The sequence below is a fragment of the Heterodontus francisci genome, chromosome 1, assembly GCF_036365525.1.
Source record: "Heterodontus francisci isolate sHetFra1 chromosome 1, sHetFra1.hap1, whole genome shotgun sequence".
Taxonomy (NCBI): domain Eukaryota; kingdom Metazoa; phylum Chordata; class Chondrichthyes; order Heterodontiformes; family Heterodontidae; genus Heterodontus; species Heterodontus francisci.
Window position 1 is genome coordinate 166,986,030 of NC_090371.1, and position 16,555 is coordinate 167,002,584.

General features: G+C 43.8%; 1 protein-coding gene across 8 annotated transcripts in view; it reads left to right on the forward strand.

Moving 5' to 3' along the window:
- The window catches only part of LOC137348022 (cytokine-dependent hematopoietic cell linker), a 125,401-nt gene that overhangs the window by 67,999 nt on the left and 40,847 nt on the right, over positions 1 to 16,555 (forward strand). For 6 of the 8 annotated variants that reach the window (XM_068013479.1, XM_068013140.1, XM_068013228.1 and 3 more), the window contains one exon: positions 2,698 to 2,875. The exons of the other annotated variants lie outside the window; for them this stretch is intronic. In XM_068013479.1, the coding sequence (XP_067869580.1) occupies positions 2,698 to 2,875 (178 nt within the window). The remainder of the gene's footprint in view (positions 1 to 2,697; positions 2,876 to 16,555) is intronic. 8 annotated transcript variants of the gene reach the window in all.

Sequence of the window (16,555 nt, forward strand, 5' to 3'; positions counted from 1 at the left end):
ATTTGTTCTTGGAATGTGGGTGCCACTGGCAAGGCTGTCATTGATTGCCCACCCCAGTTGCCCTGTTCAGTTGAGTGGCATGCTGGAGCACTTCAGAAGGCAGTTAAGAGTCACTCATGTTGATGTGGGAATATTGATATAGGCCGGGGATTGGCTAAAGGACAAAGAACACAAACTGCACAGTTATACTCCAGCCATACACACACTTGCAAGTCCTTAGACCTAGAACTAGTCCTTAGTTCTAGCCAACCTGTGTCAAGGTTAGTGCAGTGTTTTGACAGGGAATGAGTAGGCAAAATTATTAAGCAAAACCTGTTTATGTGGATAAGTTGGAAGTTTAGTTTGAAAAATCCTATTATAGTGATTCCAAAAATACATGGGCCAACAATCCAGGCAATTACAGCAGGTTCCTGCCTCTCCTATTGGGAACTTCCATCGCTCACCCTGGCAGACTTCCCAGAGTTCCTGAATAGCCTGCAACTGGAAGGCCCCACATCACTGGAGACATAACTAAGGTGTCTGCCATTATAAAGATGCTGGAAAGTCCGTCAAAGGCAGGGCCAGCCTCAGGTGTTGTTGAGATACCACCTCCATGGAAAAAAGAAATAGCTGTCTCCTCAACTCCCGCCACTGCACCAATCCACCCACCCCCCCACCCCCACCATGGCAAATTAATAAGTATAGAAATACATTGGTGAAATAGTGAAAGAAATCCTTTCTTCTTTTTATCAGGGGCTGCTTTAACTTTTTTTTTAATTGAGACCATTTTTTTTGTTGTTTGGGCCACAATTCATAGCTGGAGCTCCAGGTGGGCACTAATTCCATTGGTTGTCAGGAATGTGCAGCTGATCTGACCAGGCACACCTCTGCTAACCATATACTGCATCTTACTGAGGGCACAGAATACAGGAACTCCTGAATTAGATTGTCATCATGTCTGAGCCCTCCCTCTTATGCTGATGGTATGTTTTGGGAAGCTGACACCTAAGGCTGGAACCTGGTGTATCTGAGTGCTGCCCTAAATTCTGGCTCCATCCAAAATGGCTGCAGATTTTTAAAAACTAATGCTTCAGATGTGGCCCTAACATGCAGCCTTTCTAATTGAAATGTTGATCTACCTGCTATTCCTTTCCAGCATTTTCTGATTCCACTTCAGGTTTCCAGCTTTTGTAGTTTTCCCTTTACTCCTTAATATAAGGTTGGATATTTAAATGCAGATGCCTGAAAAATCATAATGACCATTGCTAAATTGTTAGTGAAATCTAATGAGGGAAGGATGGGATTTCTTTGATTGTTTCATCAATGCTTTTCTATATTTGTTCAGTCTCCACCTCACATGAGTGAACAATGGGAAGAGTTGGCAGTGGTTGTGTCCCTTATCTTAGGGGAAGGGAAATTCCTCTTTGTAGCACATGAAGATCTAGCTCTATTTGCACTTCCCATTTTGCAAATATGATACAAGTTAGATAGAATTACACTTCAAAGGGTTAGATTGACCATCATTCATACTCAATGGGAGGAAAATCTAGCCCATATTTCAATAGGAATTGTGTTCATTAATCTGCTACTCTGTATTGAAACATCCTTCCTGTGGTAATTGTTTCATTTTACTGCTTATAAAGCAATATCTAAAAATACACCACCTGACGTGATACACAGGAAATGACTGTCTTCCTAGGTAAATAACCTACAACTCGCACACAACTGCACTTATGCACTACAGTAATTCTTAAGCTAACACATACTTCATGCAGACTCCAGCCATCTAAGCCTTGTAACAAAACATCATCATTAAAAGTTGCTTTGCTTGGGATTTCCTTTGTTGTCAGAAGTAGGAAAAAGATGAGCCTGGAAATAATTGCGAGTGATGTAATCATGCAATTACTTAAACAAATTGATTAGGGCCTCTATTAAAATATAGAGTTATAGAGTAATTTTATGGCACAGAAGGAGGCCATTTGGCCCATCAAATCCATGTTGGCTTTCTGTACAGTAATCCAATCAGTCCCATTTCCCCACTCTATCTCTGTAGCCCTGCAAGTTTATTTTCCTCAAGTGCCCATCAAATTTCCTGTTGAAATCATTGATCATCTGCACTTCCACCACCCTCATAGGCAGCGAGTTCCAGGTCATTGCCACTCATTGCATAATAAAATTTTTCCTTAAAACCTCCTGCATCTCTTGTCCAAAACCTTAAACTTGTGTCCATTAGTCCTTGTACCATGAGCTATCTGAAAGAGGAATTGATGTAATCACATTGTATCCACATGATAACATTGCTTACAGTCATTTCCAGGCTATGGAATATGTTTTTTAAATAATTGCTCAAACTTCTCAAAAAAATCTCAGCATTGTATGGAAACTTTTTATAGGAAGTGCTATATTTGTGGGAGAAAATAGTGCAAGATTATAATATGTTTCCAATATATGAAGAACCAGATTCTACTGCCACAATCTTGTGTCTGCACCAGATAAGAACCTAGAAAATGTAAAGACATAATACAGTTAATACTGAAATCAAATCTGAGCTGGTATCTATGGTAAATTGCATCATGTGATAACAGAAATTCTTGTCAGTTCTTGTGTCACCATGTAATTTTAGTAATGTAGCAGATTACCAAGAAATATTATAAACAAATAAATAAAAGACTGGTCATATTTCTTTCTGATGAATGCGTTTATGTTATGTCATTGCAGCCGGACATTAATTTAAGAATGATGACTGACAGTCAATCTGAATATGAACTACCTAATGCAGGTCAAAATGAGCAAACTGACTTTGGTTATGAATATGTAACTTCCTCCAGTCTAGAAGATTTACGACAAATGAAAATTTATCCTGCTAAGCCAATGAATATGCAGTCAGTTTATGCAGGTAACTGTACAGAACGATTCAAGTGTTTTCCTCTTTTTTCAATATCTTAGTTACAAAGCTGCTTGTGCTGACAACATGCAAAATATATGGTTTGGACCAATGTATTATCACCTAACATTAAACTCAGTGCCCTTTTTGTATGCACAACTGAGAGATATTTACGCAAGAGAAATTTGTTGTGATATGCTTCGACAAAATGGCTCAGTAAATAAATACATGACATGGTATGACTGAGCCATAAAGAGCAAAGGTGTCCAAAGTTTGATCCCAAGTTTGAGCTGGGAGGAGTGACCTGAGTTCAGGAGGCAAATAAAGCGGGTTACAATGAGCGTCACTCTCTCGAGACTAGAAATAGAAAAGATCTGCTAGACTGCTTGCTTCTGATTGCACCTAATGTCTTCTCTTCTTTGGCCTCTTTGTCTCGAGAGACAATGGGTAAGCGCCTAGAGGTGGTCAGTGGTTTGTGAAGCAGCGCCTGGAGTGGCTATAAAGGCCAATTCTCGAGTGACAGACTAAAGTGTCACTAGAGTGACATTAGACAGACATCTAATGACTCCTGCCTAAAAGTACAAGTATTTGGAGGCAAGTAATATAACAAGATCAATGTGCTCTGCTAAACTAATTTGATTGCATAAAGGGTATAGAGAGGAATATTAAAGATTTTCCCTTATTGGAATGGGTTTTTAATCTGATTTTTCACGTCTCTACATGGTTTCAAATGAGTAGGGAATGCTGAATCATGTATGCATGGATGTATCATAATTGTATGGGACAACAACAACAACTTGCATATATATAGCACCTTTCACACAATAAAACTTCCAAGTCACTTCACAGGAGCATTATAAAGCAAAATTTGTTAACAAGCCACATAAAGCAAATTAGGGCAGATGGCAAAAAGTTTGATCAAAGTGGTAGGTTTTAAGGAATGTCTTAAAGGAGGAAAGAAAGGTAGAGAAGTAGAGAGGGAATTTCAGAGCTTAGAGTTCCGATAACTGAAGGTAAGATGGCCAATGGTGGAGCAATTAAAATCGTGGATGCTCAAGAGGCAGGAATTAGAGAAGTGCAAATATCTCAGATGGTTGTGGGGCAGGAGGAGATTACAGCGTTAGGGAGAGGTGAGGTCATGGAGGGATTTGAAAACAAGGATGAGAATTTTTAAATCGAGGTTTTGCTTACCCAGGAGCCAATGTAGGTTAGCAAATGAAGGGTGATGGGTGAATGGCACTTGGTGCGAGTAAGGACATGGACAGCAGAGTTTGGAATGGCCTCAAATTCACAGAGGGTAAAATGCGGGAGGCCAGCCAGGAGTGCTTTGAAATAATCAATCTAGAGGTAACAAAGGCCTGAATGAGGGTTTCAGCAACAGATAAGCTGAAGCGGGGCAGAGTTTTATTTATTTATATAGAGATACAGCACTGAAACAGGCCCTTCGACCCACCGAGTCTGTGCCGGCCAACAACCACCCATTTATACTAACCCTACAGTAATCCCATATTCCCTATCACCTCCCTACACTAGGGGCAATTTACAACGGCCAATTTACCTATCACCTGCAAGTCTTTGGATGTGGGAGGAAACCGGAGCACCCGGCGAAAACCCAGGCAGACACAGGGAGAACTTGCAAACTCCGCACAGGAAGTACCCAGAATCGAACCCAGGTCCCTGGAGCTGTGAGGCTGCGGTGCTAACCACTGCGCCACTGTGCAATGTTACAGAGGTCAAAATAGACAACCTTTGTGATGGTGCTGATACGTGGTCGTAAGATCATCGCGGGGTCAAATATGACATTGAGATTGTGAAAAGTCTGGTTCAGACTCAGACAGTTGCCAGGGAGAGAGATGGGGCAGGATTTTGGGTTTTGGTCTGGACCCAACATTCGGGTCAAATGAGGGTTCCAACCCCACATGGTATCAGGAGCAATCGTTCGCAGTGATCTTCCTTGAATTGGCCAATTAGTGGCCAGAGGGCTCATAGGAACGTAGGAAGGAACAGGAGTAAGCCATTCAGCCCGTTGAGACTGCTCCGCCATTCAATTAGACCACGGCTGATGATCTACCTTAATGCCACTTTCCCGCCCTAACTCCCTAACTTGATGCCATTTGTCTCCAGAAATCTATCGATTTCTATTTTGAACATGCTCAGTGATTAAGCTTTCACAGCCCTCTGGGATAGAGAATTCCAAAGATTCACCACCCTCTGAGTGAAGACATTCCTCCTCATCTCTGTCTTAAATGGCCTACCCCTTATTCTGAGACTGTGTCCCCTGGTTCTAGACTCACCAGCCAGGGGAAACATCCTATCTGCATATGCCCTGTAAGAATTTTGTAAATTTCAATGTGATCACCTCTCATTCTTCAAAACTCTAGAGAATACAGGCCCAGTTTCCTCAATCTCTCCTCATAGGACAGTCCCGCCATCCCAGGGATTAGTCTAGTGGACCTCCATTGCACTCCCTCTATGGCAAGTATATCGTTCTTCAGATAAGGGAACTAAAACTGTACACAATACTCCAGGTTTGGTCGCACCACAACTCTATACAACTGCAGCAAGACTTATTTACTTCTGTACTCAAATCCCCTTGCGATGAAAGCCAACATACCATTTGCCTTCCTAATTGCTTGCTGCACCTGCATGCTAGCTTTTAGTGACTCATGAATAAGGATACCCAGGTCCCTTTGGACATCAACATTTTCTAACCTCTCACCATTTAAGAAATATTCTGTCCTTCTGTTTTTTTCTACCAAAGTGGATAATTTCATACTTATTCACATTATATTCCATCTGCCACATTCTTGTCCATTCACTTAGCCTGTCCAAGTCCCCTTGAAGCCTCCTTGCATCTTCCTGACAACTTACATTCCCACCGAGTTTTGTGTCATCAGCAAATTTGGAAATATTACAATTGGTCCCCACATTCAAATCACTTATATAGATTGTGAACAGCTGTGGCCCCAGCACTGATCCTTGCAGTACCCCACTAATAACAGCCTACCATCCTGTGAATAACCCATTTATTCCTACTCTCTGCTTTCTATCTGTTAACCAATTCTCAATTCATACTAGTAATGACACCCAATCCCATGTGCTCTAATTTTGTTTACTAACCTCCTGTGTGAGACCTTTTCAAAAGTCTTCTGAAAATCTAAATACACCACATCTACTAATTCACCTTTATCTATGCTACTAGTAACATCCTCAAAAAACTCCAAAGGTTTGTCAAACATGATTTCCCGTTCATAAATCTATGTTGACACTGCCCAATTTTACGGTTATTTTCGAAGTGTCCAGTTATCACATTCTAACATTTTCCCTACTACTGACATCAAACTAACAGGTCTGTAGTTCACCATTCTCCCTCTCCCTCCTTTCTTAAAGAGTGTTGTTACATTTGCTACTTTCAGAACCTTTCCAGAATCTATAGAATTTTGAAAGATAACTACCAATGCATCCACTATCTCTATAGCCACCTCCTTCAATACTCTGGGATGTAGCTCATCTGATCCAGAAGATTTATCAACTTCAATCCAGTTAGTTTTTCAAGTACTACCTCTTTATTGATACTAATTTCTTTCAGTTCCTCAGTTTCACAAGTCCCTTGATTGCTTATTATTTCTCGGAGATTTTCTGTATCTTGTTCTGTGAAGACAGACACAAAGTAATTGTTTATGTTCTCTGCCATTTCCCTATTCTCCACTATAAATTCTCCTGTCTCCACCTGTAAGGGGCCCACATTTGTCCTTGCTAATCTTTTCCTTTTCACATACCTGAAGAAGCTTTTACAGTCCGCCTTTACGTTTCTCGCTAGCTTGCATTCGTATTTTCTTTTCCCTTTCTGTATCAACTTCTTGGTCATCCTTCGCTGGGTTCTAAATTACTCCCAGTTCTCAGGCTTACCACTTGTTCTGGCATCCTTATAAGCCACTTCCTTTGAGCTAATGCAATTTTTAACTTCTTTTGTTAGCCATGGTTGATTCATCTTTCCCATTGGGTGCTTGTGCCTTAGAGGAATATATATCTGTTGTAGACCATCTAATACTCCTTTAAATACTAGCCATTGCCTGTCCACTGTCAAATCTCTTAGTGTATTTCCCCAATTCACCATAGCCAACTTGTCCCTCATACCTTCATAGATTCCCTTGTTCAGATTAAATACCCCAGTTTCAGAATGAACTATATCCCATTCAAACTTAATATGAAATTCCATCATATTATGATCACTATTGTCCAAAGGTACCTTTACAGCGAGGTTATTAATTAGCTCACTCGCCAGATAAGGACAGCGGGCAGTGGACTGTTGAAGCTGGAGGGCCAATAGGAGGCCCTCCACCACGGAAGGAGCTGCAGCTTGCCATTGCAGGTAAGGGAGAGAGAGGGCATCTCCATCTTGAGGCACCCTCTTAGCAACTTTAAAAAAATTTTGAATAAAAAAATGACTACAGCTGCCAGGCCACCATTGTGGAGGGTCAAATCCTCCATAGGGTGGCATGTGGCTGCACCTGAGGTCAGGATGGTGGGGAGGGCCTCAAAGCCTGCCTGGAGTGATGCCCCCACCTCCCCCCCCAGTCTGCCACCTTGAGATTGCCTGCAGGCAGCTGGCCTGTTCCCGACACCACGGGGGTTCCTCTGACTGAAACATTCCAGTCTGTCTCTTATAATTGGCCTTAATTGGCCTTTTACTTACCTTAATTGGCTACCTGCAACTTACAGGGCAGGATGCTGTCAGCAAACCAGCACACAGCCAGTGGCACAAATTACATGCCACCATTCTCGACCCTATATCGCAGCAAAAATTTTGCCCATGGAGTCGGAAGCTTTTTGTACCATTTGTACCAGGGACCCAAGGTATTGACTTCAGTCTTCCCAGTATTAAATTGGAGGAAATTTCTGCTCATTCAGTCCTGCATATTGGATAAACAGTGGAGCTGGGTGTCGTCAGCATACATGTGGAATCTGACATTGTCTTTTCAGATGATGTTGCCGAGGGGCAACATGTAGATGCGAAATAGGAGGGGTCAAGAATAGATGCTTGGGGGACACCAGTGGTAATGGTGCAGGATTGTAATGGAGAGGGACAGGAGCAGACGGGATGGGAAAATATTTAATTGGGGGAGGGGGAATTACAATGCTATTCGGCAGGAACTGGGGAGCATAAATTGGAAACCGATGTTCTCAGGGAAATGCACGACAGAAATGTGGAGATTGTTTAGGGAGCATTTGCTGCGACTGCTGGATAGGTTTGTCCTGATGAGGCAGGGAAGGGATGGTAGGGTGAAGGAACCTTGGATGACAAGAGATGTGGAACAGCTAGTCAAGAGGAAGAAGGAAACTTACTTAAGGTTGAGGAAGCAAGGATCAGACAGGGCTCTAGAGGGTTACAAGGTAGCCAGGAAGGAACTGAAGAATGGACTTAGGAGAGCTAGAAGGGGACATGAAAAAGTCTTGGCGGGTAGGATTAAGGTAAATCCCAAGGTGTTCTACACTTATATGAGGAACAAGAGGATGGCCAGAGTGAGGGTAGGGCCGATCAGGGATAGTGGAGGGAACTTGTGCCTGGAGTCGGAGGAGGTAGGGGAGGTCCTAAATGAATACTTTGTTTCAGTATTCACTAGTGAGAGGGACCTGGTCGTTTGTGAGGACAGCGTGGAACAGGCTGATATGCTCGAACAGGTTGAGGTTAAGAGGGAGGACTCCCCGGGGCCAGACGGGTTATACCCAAGGATATTATGGGAAGCGAGGGAAGAGATTGCTGCGCCTTTGGCGATGATCTTTGCGTCTTCACTGTCCACTGGAGTAGTACCGGATGATTGGAGGGTGGCAAATGTTGTTCCCTTGTTCAAGAAAGGGAATAGGGATAACCCTGGGAATTATAGACCAGTCAGTCTTACGTCGGTAGTGGGCATATTATTGGAGAGGATTCTGAGAGACAGGATTTATGATTATTTGGAAAAGCATGGTTTGATTAGAGATAGTCAGCATGGCTTTGTGAGGGGCAGGTTATGCCTCACAAGCCTTATTGAATTCTTTGAAGATGTGACAAAACACATTGATGAAGGAAGAGCAGTGGATGTGGTGTATATGGATTTTAGCAAGGCGTTTGATAAGGTTCCCCATGGTAGGCTCATTCAGAAAGTAAGGAGGCATGGGATTCAGGGAAAGTTGGCTGTCTGGATACAAAATTGGCTGGCCCATCGAAGTCAGAGGGTGGTAGTAGATGGAAAGTATTCAGCCTGGAGCTCGGTGACCAGTGGTGTTCCACAAGGATCTGTTCTGGGACCTCTGCTCTTTGTGATTTTTATAAATGACTTGGATGAGGAAGTGGAAGGCTGGGTTAGCAAGTTTGCCGATGACACGAAGGTTGCTGGAGTTGTGGATAGTGTGGAAGGCTGTTGTAGGTTGCAACGGGACATTGACAGGATGCAGAGCTGGGCTGAGAAGTGGCAGATGGAGTTCAACCTGGAAAAGTGTGAAGTGATTCATTTTGGAAGGTCGAATTTGAATGCGGAATACAGGCTTAAAGACAGGATTCTTGGTAGTGTGGAGGAACAGAGGGATCTTGGGGTCCATGCCCATAGATCGCTCAAAGTTGCCACCCAAGTTGATTGGGTTGTTAAGAAGGCGTATGGTGTGTTGGCTTTCATTAACAGGGGGATTGAGTTTAAGAGCCGCGAGGTTATGCTGCAGCTCTATAAGGCCCTGGTTCGACCACACTTGGAATATTGTGTTCAGTTCTGGTCGCCTCATTATAGGAAGGATGTGGAAGCTTTAGAGAGGGTGCAGAGGAGATTTACCAGGATGCTGCCTGGACTGGAGGGCATGTCCTACGAAGAAAGATTGAGGGAGCTAGGGCTTTTCTCATTGGAGCGAAGAAGGATGAGAGGTGACTTGATAGAGGGGTACAAGATGATGAGAGGCATAGATAGAGTGGATAGTCAGAGACTTTTTCCCAGGGTGGAAAGGGCTATCACCAGGGGGCATAATTTTAAGGTGATTGGAGGAAGGTTTCAGGGAGATGTCAGAGGTAGGTTCTTTACACAGAGAGTGGTGGGTGCGTGGAATGCGCTGCCAGCGGTGGTAGTAGAAGCAGATACATTAGGGGCATTTAAGCAACTCTTGGATAGGTACATGGATGATAGTAGAATGAAGGGTAGGTAGGTAGTTTGATCTTAGAGTAGGTTAAAGGGTCGGCACAACATCGTGGGCCGAAGGGCTTGTACTGTGCTGTACTGTTCTATGTTCTATGTTCTATGAGAAGGTGTTGGGGGAGGATGGTGTGGTCAACTGTGTCAAAGGCTGCAGACAGATCAAGAAGGACGAGGAGGGAAGTTTACCTTTGTCACAGGCACATATGATGTTATTCGTGATTTTGATAAGAGCCATTTCTGTACTGTGGCGGAGCAGAACCTGATTGGAGGCATTCAAACCTCAAGTTCCAGGAAAGATAGGCACGGATTTGGGATGGTGGATTGGGAAAATACACTAAAAGATTTGACAGTAGATAGGCAATGGCTAGTATTTAAAGAAGTATGATATGGTCTACAACAGATATATATTCATCGAAGGCACAAGCACCCAATGGGAAACCATGGCTAACAAAAGAAGTTAAAAATTGCATTAGATCAAAGGAAGTGGCTGATAAGGATGCCAGAACAAGTGGTAAGCCTGAGGATTGGTAGCAATTTAGAACCAGCAATGGATGACACATTTAAGAACCTTGGAGACGAAAGGGAGTTTGGAGATTGTGTGGTAGGTTACAAGGACAGTGGGGTCAAGTTTTTTTTGAGGAGATGGGTGGCGATGTCAGATTTGGAGTTATGAGGAACAACACCTGAAGAGAGAGAACCATTAACAATATCAGCTAACATAGGAACCAGGAAGGGAAGTTGGGTGGTCAGCGGCTTAGTGGGAATAGGGCTGAGGGAGCAGAAAATAGGTCTCATGGACAAGATTAGCTCAGAGAGAACAGGAGGGGAGATGGGAGAAAAACTAAAGTACAATGTGAGTTCAGAGCTAGGGCAAGGGGGAACTTTAGAGGAAGTTTGGTCCAGTAGGCTGGTGGAAGGGAGGGAAGTAGCAAAGGCTGCTGATCTTAATCTTAGTGACAAAGAAATCCGTGAGTTCCTCATACTTATTATTGGAGGTGAGGGTGGAAGACACAGGAGAGAGGGGTTTAAGAAGATGCCCTGCAGTAGAGAAAATAAGCCAAGAGTTATCTTTGCATTCTAGGATGATCCCAGAATAGAGAGCAGTTTTAGAAGATAAGAGCAGGACCCAATACTGCGTTCTGTGGTCTAGCCAGATCTGGCAGTGAATGGCTAAACCAGTTGTCCACCACATCTGTTCAAGTCTGTATCCCTAGAACTTAAGGGAGCAGAGATGAGGGCTGTATCAGGAGGACTGGCCAGGGTGAAATGGTTTTCCTGAGTTCTAAGGCATTAAAGATGGAGGTGACGGTGCGGTTGAGCAAATCAGTAGCTGCAGAATTGTCATGGTGAACAGAGGGACAAAGCCTAGACAGTTGGGATTTTGAAAGTGTAAGTGAATTGAGGGATAGTATTTTTCTAGTGGCGAATACAGAAGGAAGTAGGGTTGGAACGTGGAAAGGGGATGTGGGTGGAGAGCAATACAAGGAAGTGGCCTTATCTGTCATTGATACAATGGGAGTGGCAAGACCACATCAGATGGTAAAGCTAAGGGGGTGGCTGTGAATATGGGTTGGAGAGTTTACAAAGAGGGAGAGATTATGGAGGATACGAGGACAGCGACTCCGAGGAGAGAGAGCATAATGACTTGAGATGGAGGCTGAAATCACCGAGGATGAGAAGTTGCTCGGTGATGAGGCCGAGGGAGGAAGGTAGTGAAGGTAACTCGATGGGAAATTATTTATGCGACTGGGTTGATGGTAGTGAAGAATGATTTTAAAGGAAAGTTGAGAGGGATAAAAGATGTAAGATGCTCAAAGAAGGAGAAAGTGCTAGAGGAGTAGAGAGACAAACCAAAATGTGATTTGGTGATAAGAGCCACACAGCACTGTGATAGACAGGATAGATAGACCAGTGGGACCTTTTCCTGTCTGTTATTTTTGTATGTTTGTAAGTGTGAAAATGATTGGCTATGATGCCCGCCAAGCCTCCTGAAAATCCATGACTGGAATCAATCCAAAGAAAAGAAAAATTTGCACCACTCATTAAAAAATGGGCTTGCGGATGAAATAGGGAAAAGCATCCTGTATCTGGGAAAGAATGAATTCATTTCTTCAAGAAACAAGGGAGGAAAACTTGAACAAAACAGATGAAACATTAGGTGAAAATATACCAGCATATATTATTTCCTGGCTTGGGGCATTATGTCATTTTTCAGCAGCTCTTCAAAAGTACTTTTCATAATGATTCATTACCTGAAAATTAGGCACTGTTGCCCTCTAGTGACTAAATATGGACATTGCTTTATGTGATTGCCTCACATGTGAGTGTGTGTGTGGAGAGAGAGAGAGAAAGGGGGGAAATTTTAACTTGGAGGAGCATGTGGCTTTGGGTGCAGTTTTTGGGGTTAAATCCGGCAAAAATGCAGTGTGCTGTGAAACTGGCTCCAACCTGCCAACTTCCACATTTAAAATGTGTGCATTTTGCTGGTTCAACAGATTCCCCTTGTGAGAGGCAGGTTGCCTATTAGCATAAGGTCAACTGGACCAATATTTCAGCACCGTTTTAAACTGAACGACATATTCCCAAGCTGACTGAAACTAGCCATTGAAAGCAGGGCGAGAACACAACTGAAATTGAGGGGGCTGATTAAAATTCACAGAAACACTGCAATAAATACTCAGTACTCACAGCTGCTTTCATTTCCACTAGCGGGAACAGGGTTCATTCACAGTACTTTTGTTCAGAGCTTATTTTCTACATTTTGGCGTTTTTCTGAATTACATCAGTGTGGGTGGCACCTTGGTTGCCTTAGATTGGACCTCAGCTAAGGAACAATATGCCCAGTACCAGCAGCAGCAGCAGCAACAGACTGGACTTGAGAGACCCTGCAACTGGACAGCAGAGAAGGGAGCAGCAGAGGGCTGCAGTGCAGGGGAGGTACTACCCGCGACACAGGTGTACAGGCAGACCTGAGCTTCCTTGACATGTTGGAAAAGCAGTGCTTCCAGAGGCTCAGGTTATCGGGTCAGGTGATGATATATAGCTGCAGCCAACCTAGAAGAAGATCTGCTGCCAGCTGGACCTGATGGCCATGTGCTACCAGTGGCTGTCATAGTCACCATCACCCTCAACCTTTTTGCCTCTAGGTCCTTCCATGGCTCTGCCAGAGGGATAGCCAGGATCTTCCTGGACTAATGGGTTGTTTGGCAGGACCACCAATTATATGAACTTATCCTAGAAAGATGCCAGTATCAATGAGCTGGTGCTCAAGTTTCAAACACTGGCTAGCTTCCACAGGGCATTACCAACAGCATACACATTGCAATCAGAGCACCCGTAGATCACCCTGAAGTGTTCATCAATCGTAAGAGCATCCACTCAATCAATGTGCAGCAGGTCTGCAGCCACTAGAAAAGGTTTATGCAGGTATGCACAAGATTCCTGGGGAGCTGCCACAATGCTTTCATCCTACAGCATACAAAGCTCCCTGGCCTCTTTGGACCTGTAAGCTCTTTTACAATCAGGTGAGGAGGGGTCGAATGGCTCCCCTCTTTTCCCTCTCCTGATTTGACCGTAACAGGTTTTTTTTGAGAAGGATATACTTGCCAATTCTGTGAGTGTTTAACTGTTTTCACACTGTGATCATAAAAGAACCAATCAGATAGGTTTTCTTGAGCTTAACTAAGAAAAAGGTCAGCTTTATTATACTAAAACTGATCTAAGTAAAATAACAAAATACACTCTGACTTTCACACACACAAACACACTCACTCAAAGTTCACACACACCACAAATATATTAGAGAGCAAGGGGGAGGATACAGTGGTCAAATTAGAGTCCAGAGAAATAAAAGGGGTACACAGTCTGTGGAGGTTGGTGACTCAGCTGGCTTCAGGTTGAACTTGGTGGCCATGCAACTTTTCCTCAGTGGCCCCTATGCTTCCGATTTAAAGATGTAGACAGCTGATTTAGCTGCTTTCCTGCAGACAGTAATGGGGGAGTGATTTCCTTCATGAGTCTCTGTCTGCAGCAGGGGCATCCCTGGGTGGTCACAATCAACAAACAGGGTTTGAAGCTTACAATATGGGTTGGAGTGAGAGGGAGGAAGGAGGGAACCACTCGGTCCTCTCTTGTCAGTATCTCAGCTGCTTGACCCTTTACTGCAGAGAAAACAGAAGCTTAAACACACGAAGGGTGGGCCAGTCACATGACCATCACCCAGTGATTCAAATATGTTTATTACTAGTGTATTCCCACTTGCAACTTTATTAGTTCATCTCCTCTCACAGCTAGGGTCCCATTGTTCAAGTGATTGGGTTTAAAGCATTCTCATTATACCTTGATGAGTTCATGTCTGGGAACTCCTCTCGGCTACGGTCCCATTGTCCATGCGATTTGGATTAGTGGTTCATTTCCAGCAGTTGAATACCTCAGGCCTTGATGCCTTGCTAATGGGGACAGGATATGTGGTTCACTCATATTCCCCAGGTCATTGCCCTTGATGGGTCTTTATAGACATGGTGTCTCCATCTCAGTGGATTGGAATGTGGAAGGTACAGTGATACAAATTGGGGTAGTCATTTTGTGCTACGAGCTCAAGTCACTTTTATTCTCTTTTTTAAAATTCAATTCGGGTTTCGAACCGGTGGATTAAAAACCACCATTTGACATAAAGCACATTTTTGTGACAGCAGGCTTAAGGGATGGCTGCTAGGAGACATGAGACATCCACGTAAAACTTGGCTGATACCAACTGTCAGCAACCTGATCAGTGAAGCCCAACAGCACTACAACAAATGCCATATTGTCACCAGATGTGAGATCAAGCAAGCCTCCAGCATGGTAAAAATGTGCTTCAAGCGCCTGGGCAGTTCTGGATCTGCCCTTCAGTCTGCACCAGCCAGGGTCTACACGGTGGTCGTGGTGTGCTGTGCTCTGCAGAACATTGAGCAGCAGCAAGGCTTGGATCTTCAGCAGGAACAAGGCAAAGAGCACTATTTGTCTGCACATGATTCCGAGGAGGAGGAGGAGCAAGGTGATGACAGCAGTGCAGCAATGCAGTGCCAGCTGCTCACATTGCTGCCTGGGATGCATTAGTAATGCAAGGTTCACTTAGATTCCACCATTGTCCCATGTCAGAACCACATGCCACTTTTCCTGCACCTTGCCCACCCCCAGTGCCACTGACACAAAGCAGTCCTGTAAACAACCTGAGTACTTCATACATCATCACAGGAAGTGACATGAACCAACATGTGATAGCTAAGTTGGAGTTTTGTTGGTCATCTAGTCGCATGTGGATTATAGATCTTGTAAACCTATTACTTAATAATAAAGAACCAACTCTTTGATTACCTTTCAACTCAAGATTGTAGGTACCTTTTTGCTGAAGAAGGCAATAACACAATATGATGGCATCTTGTGACTTCTGAAGTTTTTCGAGTTCTGTGCCCACCATCCACATCTGATAGCATCGAGGTGTAGTTGAAGACCACAGTATGGAGGTAGCAGAACGCATCGAAGTAGCAGTGTAGCAGAGAGGCTCAGCAGTGGCATTGTTCAGAGACAGTGATTTCTCCCGTTGAAGTCCGTCGGAGGTAACGGCAACGGCATGACACTATCAGGTTCAACCACCATCCACTGAATTTGGTGATTAAGAATGTGTGAGTACACAAAATGGGGGTTGTTATTTCAACAGTTGGAGGCAAGAATTGGAAAGAACCGGGCTCGGAAAAGGCAAGTTGAGTTGGTTCACGTCAGGGCAGCGGAGTAGCACTGTCATTGCACACTGTGTATTTTCCCGCCGTAACTGCTTTGTGGGCGGAGTCTCCCAATCACAGGCAGAAAGCCCATGCTGCAGGGCACTGAACACAGGGTGTGACTAAAGTCCGACACTGTACACACAGGAGACCTGCAATTTTTTTTCCCTTCAGGGAAAGCCTCAGAAAAAAGAGAGGGAGTCATTTAAAGGGGAAAGCTCCAGCCAAGGATTTTTGCAGACCAGTAATTTAGCACTATGACTACCAAATACCTGTCAATGAATTGGAAAGCCCAAGTCCTTTTCCATGAATTCCAACTTTTCAGGCAATGCATGGAATTATATTTCTTGGATCTTGCTGTCACTGAGCTGCACAAGCAAGCGATCAAAATAAAAATCACAATCGGCAACGAGGGGCTGCATCGTATCAACACCTCGGGATTATCTGAACAGACCAGAGGGAGCAGCACGACTCTGGACTCACTAGAGGATCAGCTGAAGGTCAAGATTAATTTTTGAATTCATCGTCTTGAACGAATGACATACGGGTAACAATCGAAGGAGACCATCGATCAATTCATAAACAGATACCGTGTAAAAGGAAAGCTCTGTGATTTTTCAGAAGTGAAGTTATCCAAACAGATAATGGAATTGGTCATTGCAGCTACCCCGATAGAAGCTTTTCAGAAAGAGCTACTAGACAAAGAAAAAGGGTATGATATAGAAAGTCTCCTGAGAGAAGGCAGGAAATTTGAGACCATTGCCGTGAGTAGTCAG